At 40.3% G+C, this 7,340-nt stretch overlaps 1 protein-coding gene across 1 annotated transcript; it reads left to right on the forward strand.

The window, feature by feature from the left end:
- The first annotated feature begins 2,045 nt into the window (after positions 1–2,045).
- On the forward strand, positions 2,046–4,890 carry LOC112563936 (zinc finger protein 391-like). Its single transcript, XM_025238410.1, has 4 exons — positions 2,046–2,401; positions 2,770–3,777; positions 4,078–4,209; positions 4,297–4,890. Exons 2-4 carry the CDS (start codon positions 2,941–2,943, stop codon positions 4,846–4,848), a joined length of 1,521 nt encoding a protein of 506 aa, XP_025094195.1. The 5' UTR covers positions 2,046–2,401; positions 2,770–2,940; the 3' UTR covers positions 4,849–4,890.
- The last annotated feature ends 2,450 nt before the right edge of the window (positions 4,891–7,340 follow it).

The raw sequence follows: 7,340 nt of genomic DNA on the forward strand, positions 1-7,340 counted from the left end.
AACACGTGTGAAGATCACGTGGTACCAAGAGAAACACAGGGAGTTCAGGGCGCTGATACCTGTTGAATGACTGTCATCCCTTTAACCGTGTCATCCTGCCTTTTATCTTTTTTTCCCTCGAATAAACTCATCTTAAAGGACAAACAGTCAATGAAGCAAGGATGAAACAATCCAACATGAGTACAATGTTTGCAGTATTTGCTGGGAGACAATGGCACATTGGTTCATCAATACCTACACACCGCGGCAGAGTTCAAGTGGTCGTGAGCTCCATTCATTCACTTTCTTCACACTTCACTTGTGACACTCGTTATTTTTATTGTTTTCTTTGTCTAACGACAATACATTTTAAGTGTCTTTGTGATTAATAATTATCTAGCACATTTCCTTTACGAAAACAGCGCTTTACAAAAGAAAAACAAATAGGGAAAGAAAAACACAAAATTCGTATAACACAGACCAAAACAGATAAAAATCATCATCGTCGTCGTCGTCGTCGTCGTCGTCATCATCATTAAAGATGAGACTAGGAGAAGGGAGAGGAGAAGGATTTTGTTCTCTCCGTGATCTTTTTATGGGAAACAGCAACCCTGGATAGAAGATTCCAGTATACCTGTGATATTTAAGATCTTTATTGGCAGCAGAGCATCATTATGAGATACACAAGAGCTAGAACTGAAGCTATGAGAATAGATATCCTATTGATAAATTGCATTTGTCTGTCGATTCTTGAATTTATTAGGTAATTCATCCAGTGGGTCTGGCTGAAATAAACAGGAAGCGAGACCACGAACGTGGAAATGAGAAAGATACGGGTGGAGATAGCGAGGGAACTGAGACCATAAAGAAAACTGATAATTGGGAAGGAAAGAGAGAAAGAGTTATAGGGAGGTGGAGGTATGGGGGAAACAGAAAGTTTGAAGTAAATGTGTGGGTGTGGTAGGGTAGAGGTAGGGGAGAGGAGGTAGACACGAGATGGATTAGGACACACCTGGGCAAGGGCCGGCCCGCGGGCCGCATCCGGCCTGCCTCCTGTCTTTGACCGGCCCGCCCGCTGGCCCGCCCGCCAGTTTATATACTATATATACAGTATTGCGTGAAACTGAGTTAACTATATTAGTCCGGCCCTCAAAAACATCCCAATTTCTCATGCGGCCCCTTGGGAAAATTAATTGCCCACCCCTGCTTTACACTCATGTGTCTGTTATTTAAAACAGATACATATTAACTAAACTGTATACAATATATCGCCTTAATCTGTTTTCCGACGATAACAATTTTTAAAGGTTGTGACCCTGGCTCATCACTGACTGCCTGGTCGATACACAACATTCATGTCAAACTGTGCCAGTTGGGATGCCCATCTCTGTTCCACTGCTCCCAGCATGTTAAAACTGAGAAACATTGTCTTCACCCAGTAAAGACAGAATGGCTGTGCGGGAACAAGCTTTGCCACATAATAAAGACTGACACAGAAGCATACAGTGAACTCAAAAAAGCTTGGAACTTAAAGGCAGACAGAAAAATGAAATTCCTAGAGTACAAAAATGAATATATTTCATCATCATCACCCAAATATCAAGATATCAGAACATCGCATGGTCGAATAAAGAAAAGGTGCTCAATCTAAATAATTAATAAAATGCAGGGATTTCTGTCACAGGCCAATAGATGACATAGATGATGACAATTTGTTATGTTGTTTGCCTACAGGTGAATGAACAGATAGTAGTATCAGCTGACAAAGTACTAGGAGGATGAAGAAACTGCAGTTGAGACACATTTCGTTGCAGTCTGCAATGCCAACGCATTATATATACAAGACATATAAAGTATTGAAATTTCATTGGCCATATTTGACGGAGATCCAAACTGCCATGATAATGTATCTTTACTCCTAACTGTGTGTTAAATGTCTGTATGAGTATGTATGCCTGCCCTTGTGAACAAAAGAAACATATTTCTGTCTTGGGTCTCCTCGACAGACAATAAAGTCTGTTTTGATTTGATTTTGATTTGCTTTGCGCTTCGGCAGTTCGTATAGGCCAGCAATGTCGATCGCATTTAATTTTGGCTTCGTATACGACACTGATTGTTGTGGTGCAGGCGAAGTTATTTTCTTGTCCAAACTGTCGGGAAAATAGAGTTCTATTTCTAATACTTCGGACAATGGCGTGGAGACTTCTTTGTCCTCCACCTGCATGAGCAACAGCCATTAAATTGTGTACCACGTGATACGCATCCTGGCGGCTCTCTATACAAATTTCAACACATGGGCGGCAACTCTCGTAAAAAGAAAATACGGAGTTGCTGATTTCAAACTTCTAGACTCGAGACTCTAGACTCATGGTTTCATGGTGTGACTACGTACACTTCTACGGCCACAAGTTCCACATACACGGTATGCCTCATTCCTCTAATTCTGAGCACGGACAGACATGATTTATTTATTTTACTTCCTTGTTTCTGTTCTGAGACGTTAAATGACTTGATTTTCAGCAGTTTGTCCGACCCACTAAAGATGGCGACGGTTTTATTCAATATAGCCAGTACCACATAATCTTAGATTAAAAAACAAAAAGCGTAAAATTCAGTAATTTTAAAGAATTTCCTACTGAGTAAGAACCTACGTGTTTAAAGAAAGCCGCAGTAGTAAAAGCTTTTCTCTTTCATTGAATAGAGAGAGCGGCTAAGTGAAATCTCCGTTGCTTTTAAATGTTTGCTTATAACTTCCATGACAACTGAATCATTACAATTGTCATGTTTCAGGTCTGATAAGATTACAACAGACTCAGGAGGTCTTCTATTGTCACTAAAAAGAATAGAGTTGATGAAGCTGAGATCTTGAGCTTCATGGAAAGTTAGTCAACAGTAAGTGTAAAAGTACTTTTACCCAAAAGACAATAAATACAATCAGTAATTTTTGGAGAGCACAAAGATATGTTTGCCATGAAGAGCGAGATGGAGGTCCCATGTACACTCATAAAGACTGAAACGAAATATATGGGTGAGGCACAAGAAGACTTAAGCAATAATGTAATACCTAAAGCAGAAAGTTCATTTTGCTCTGATTATTATGAGACAAAATGTTTACAGAATGATTGCATGGAGCATGACAGTGTCTTTGCCCGAGAACTCCATTTTATAAAAATTGATCCAGCTGCACAGACAAACTGGAGGTGTGAGAATGTTCCGAAAGTGGAGATGAATTCTCAAGATTCCACTTCCTTCATTAAAATTGAACAGCAAGACAGTCACATTGTGAAGATGGAATGGCCACGTATGACTGAGCATAATCATATAGTAAAGACTGAGAGATCATGGCCTGGTCAAGATGTAATTTCTCAACTTGATAGTGATAATGAATTTTATTGGAACTGCCAAGGCGATACTTATGAAGTGAAGACACAGTATGCAAAAAGACCAGTCACTTCTGAGGTCAAGCATGAAGCTCCCTCTGGTCAAGGCGTTGGTTCTGCAGTAAAGTCAGAGCAGACAAAATCACACACTCAGTCCACAATAATGGAGCACTTGAATGCACAGAGTGTACCACAGGAGGTGGAGTGGAATTGCAGTAAAAATAAAGATATTTTAGCATGTATATCATCACCTGAACTTCAAGATATGGATGTTGCTGGATGTAAAAATACACAGGTGATGGATATTGTGACTGAAAGACCTCAGCATGAGAGAAATGTAAATGTGACAGAAGCAAGCTTTAGTACTGAGTCAGAAAAACAGCACCCTAGTAGTGATATTGAATCTGAGAAGTGCAAAGTGTGTATTTCTTCATTTCATTTTCCATCCTTGCACAAAAAACACATGTCGGACCACACTGGTAAACCTCACAAGTGCAGAGGATGTAAAGCTGCATTTAAAAGATTATCCCATTTGAAACGACATAAGCAGGTTCACAGGGATGAGAAGCCTCACCAGTGCAGTGTGTGTAAAGCTGCATTTAAAAGATTATGCAATTTGAAAGGACATATGCAGGTTCACAGGGATGAGAGGCCACACCAGTGCAGTGTGTGTAAAGCTGCATTTAAAAGATTATGCAATTTGAAAGGACATATGCAGGTTCACAGGGATGAGAGGCCACACCAGTGCAGTGTATGTAAAGCTGCATTTAAAAGATTACCCGATTTGAAACGACATAAGCAGGTTCACAGGGATGAGAGGCCTCACCAGTGCAGTGTATGTAAAGCTGCATTTAAAAGATCAGATGTTTTAAAAGAGCACATGGAGGTTCACAGGGATGAGAGGACTCACCAGTGCAGTGCATGTAAAGCTGCATTTAAAAGACTATCTGATTTGAAAGGACATATGCAGGTTCACAGGGATGAGAGGCCTCACCAGTGCTGTGCATGTAAAGCTGCATTTAAACGATTATCCGATTTGAAAGGACATATGCAGGTTCACAGGGATGAGAGGCCTCACCAGTGCAGTATATGTAAAGCTGCATTTAAAAGATTATACGATTTGAAAGGACATATGCAGGGTCACAGGGATGACAGGCCTCACCAGTGCAGTGTATGTAAAGCTGCATTTAAAAGATTATCTGATTTGAAAGTACATATGCAGGTTCACAGGGATAAGAGGCCTCATCAGTGCAGTGTATGTAAAGCTGCATTTAAAAGATTATCCGATTTGAAACGACATATGCAGGTTCACAGGGATAAGAGGCCTCATCAGTGCAGTGTATGTAAAGCTGCATTTAAAAGATCATATGTTTTAAAAGAGCACATGATGGTTCACAGGGATAAGAGGCCTCACCAGTGCAGTGTATGTAAAGCTGCATTTAAAAGATTATCCGATTTGAAACGACATACGCAGGTTCACAGAAATTAGAGGCCTCACCAGTGCAGTGTATGTAAAGCTGCATTTAAAAGATTATCCCATTTGAAAAGACCCATACAGGTTCACAGGGATGAGAAGCCTTAGCAGCGCAGTGTATGTAAAGCTGTATTTGAAACATTATCCTATATGAAACAACATAGGCAAATCCACAGTAACAAGAAGCCTTACCAGTGCAACAAATGTAAAGCTGCCTTCAAAAAATTAAATGCTTGGAAACAGCAGGAGAGGATCACAGTGATAAGCCTCACAAGTGCAGTGTGTGTAACATTGCTTTCAGAAGTTTATTTCATTTGAAACAGCATATGCAGGTCCATAGAAATAACAAATCATACTGTTGAAGTGTGTGTTAATCTGCTTTTAACTTCTTTAATTGGTTTGAAAAGACACAATCTAATTCAAAATTATGTTGAATCTTACCCGTGCAGTGTATGTAAGGCTTCTTTTAGACAGCTATCTACTTTCAAAAGACACAAGATGAGTCATGGTGATTCTAACCACACTAGTCTGATGTGTCTAAAGCTGCTTTTAAGTCCTCACCTGCTTAGAAAATGTACATGCTAATCTACAGTGATGTGTCAAGTGCATAGTGTATAAAGTTGCTTTTAGGTGTTCATCTACTTTAAAAACACAGATGATGACCTATGATGGTCTTTGCTGTTACCCATGCATGCTAGGTAAAGCTGCATTGAAGTTCTTATCAAGTCATCATCCTTGCAAACTGTGGAAAGCTGATTTTCTTCTTCTTCTTCTTCGTCGTTCACTCAAATGGACACGCCTGCCTCCTGCACAAATGATGCTGTGCGCCGCAGGTCCTCCAGGCTGCCGTGTAGCTTCCTCAATACTGGCGTCTCGTCAGTCCAAATGCGGTGCCTGAGTTCTTCGTGCCTAGGACATTCTTGCAGTAGATGTTCTGTTGTCTGACTGCCTGTCTGGCACGGGCACTGGTCTGTCTGGCCGATTCGGAGCTTGGTGTAAAGGTGGTAATTGAGACGGTTGTGGCCTGTCCTCAGCCTGAAAATAATGACCTGCTCAGCTCTTGTAAGCAGGTAGTATGGGTCGTTTCGGTTGAAACGTGGGTGCTGCTGCAGCCACTTGTTGTGCTGTTTGGCCTTTATGATGGATTTGACTTCGCTGTAGGTGGTGGACCTGTCTTGCTGCTCTTTTTTGGATCCTTCCTTGGCAAGAGTGTCTGCGGCTTCGTTGCCAAAAATCCCACAGTGGGAGGGAATCCACTGTAAGACGACTGTGCAGTCTCCGCATAAGGAGGAGAGAGCAGTGGACAGGTCGTTCAGTTTCTTGTCTCTGGCAGTCTGTAAGGCCTGCAGGACAGACAGTGCGTCCGTAAAGAAGACGACGTTGTTGGAGGTGTCTGGACTGTTTTCAACGTGGGAGCTGATTTTAGATGATCTATTTTGAAAACAGGAAGGCTGATCCCTAGAGGTGTTGAACCTTCCTAGTGCCATATTTGTAATGCTGGGATTAGGTCATTCAATTTCAAACAACACATGCTCATTTGTTGCTGTGTTACACCTCACCAGTGCAGTTTGTGTAAAGCTGTTTCAGGTCATTTCTTTGGCTTAAAATATGACATTGTGATTCACTGTGATTCTAAACCTCCTCAGTTCACTTCAAGAGACTATTTGAGAGCAGAGTATTTGAAAAAACATATAATAAGCTACAGAGATAAGAGATGTTAAACCTTACCTTTGCAGTGTGTGTAAAGCTGCTTTAAGGGACTTGTCCTCCATCAGATACAGGTATCACCTGGCTGTAAGAAATTTATCAATGATTAAAATTTGCAGTTGTTGAAAGTATGTTATCATATTTACATATACTGGTATATTCAACATTTTTGTATTATTTAATCACAGCTAATGTCAGGGCTTCTGCTTACGCAAAAAATTGCGTACAGTACGCATTAAAAGTTCGGAGGACCCCTTCAATTTTCGTCAATGGGGTCCCCTTCAAATTTGGGCAAAGAACAGGGAGCCTTTAAAAATCTGAAGAAGGGGTCCCTGGGACCCCAAAGAATTTAGCCTTAGCAGAAGCCCTGTAATGTGCTAAAATTAAGGGATGGGAGCTGGGGTTGTGTGTGTGGGGGGGGGGGAGAAGAAAATAGTAATTTATGGAAAGGAAGTCAGAGAGTTGAATGGGGCAAATAATTTATTTATTTATATTATTATATAATTTATTTATTTAGACATTTAGGCACTCATCTTGGTTTTCCTATTGTTGACTTTTCCTTGTATTTATTTTCTTGTGTATTGTTTTGTCTTTATTTCTTTTTCAAATTATTTGTTTTGCTGCAAAATGAAGTTCTCCCTATAGCATATGTAAAAACAGAAAGTATTACTTTTTACTTAAAGTATCTAATAAAGGGGGGTTTAGAAAGAGTGATTTACATTTATTGCATGGACACTGTTTTACTGACTTTTTTTTAAAGTTTTAATGTTTGCAGAGCACTGCAATTGACATAGACCTAG

The sequence above is a fragment of the Pomacea canaliculata genome, linkage group LG5, assembly GCF_003073045.1.
Source record: "Pomacea canaliculata isolate SZHN2017 linkage group LG5, ASM307304v1, whole genome shotgun sequence".
NCBI lineage: Eukaryota > Metazoa > Mollusca > Gastropoda > Architaenioglossa > Ampullariidae > Pomacea > Pomacea canaliculata.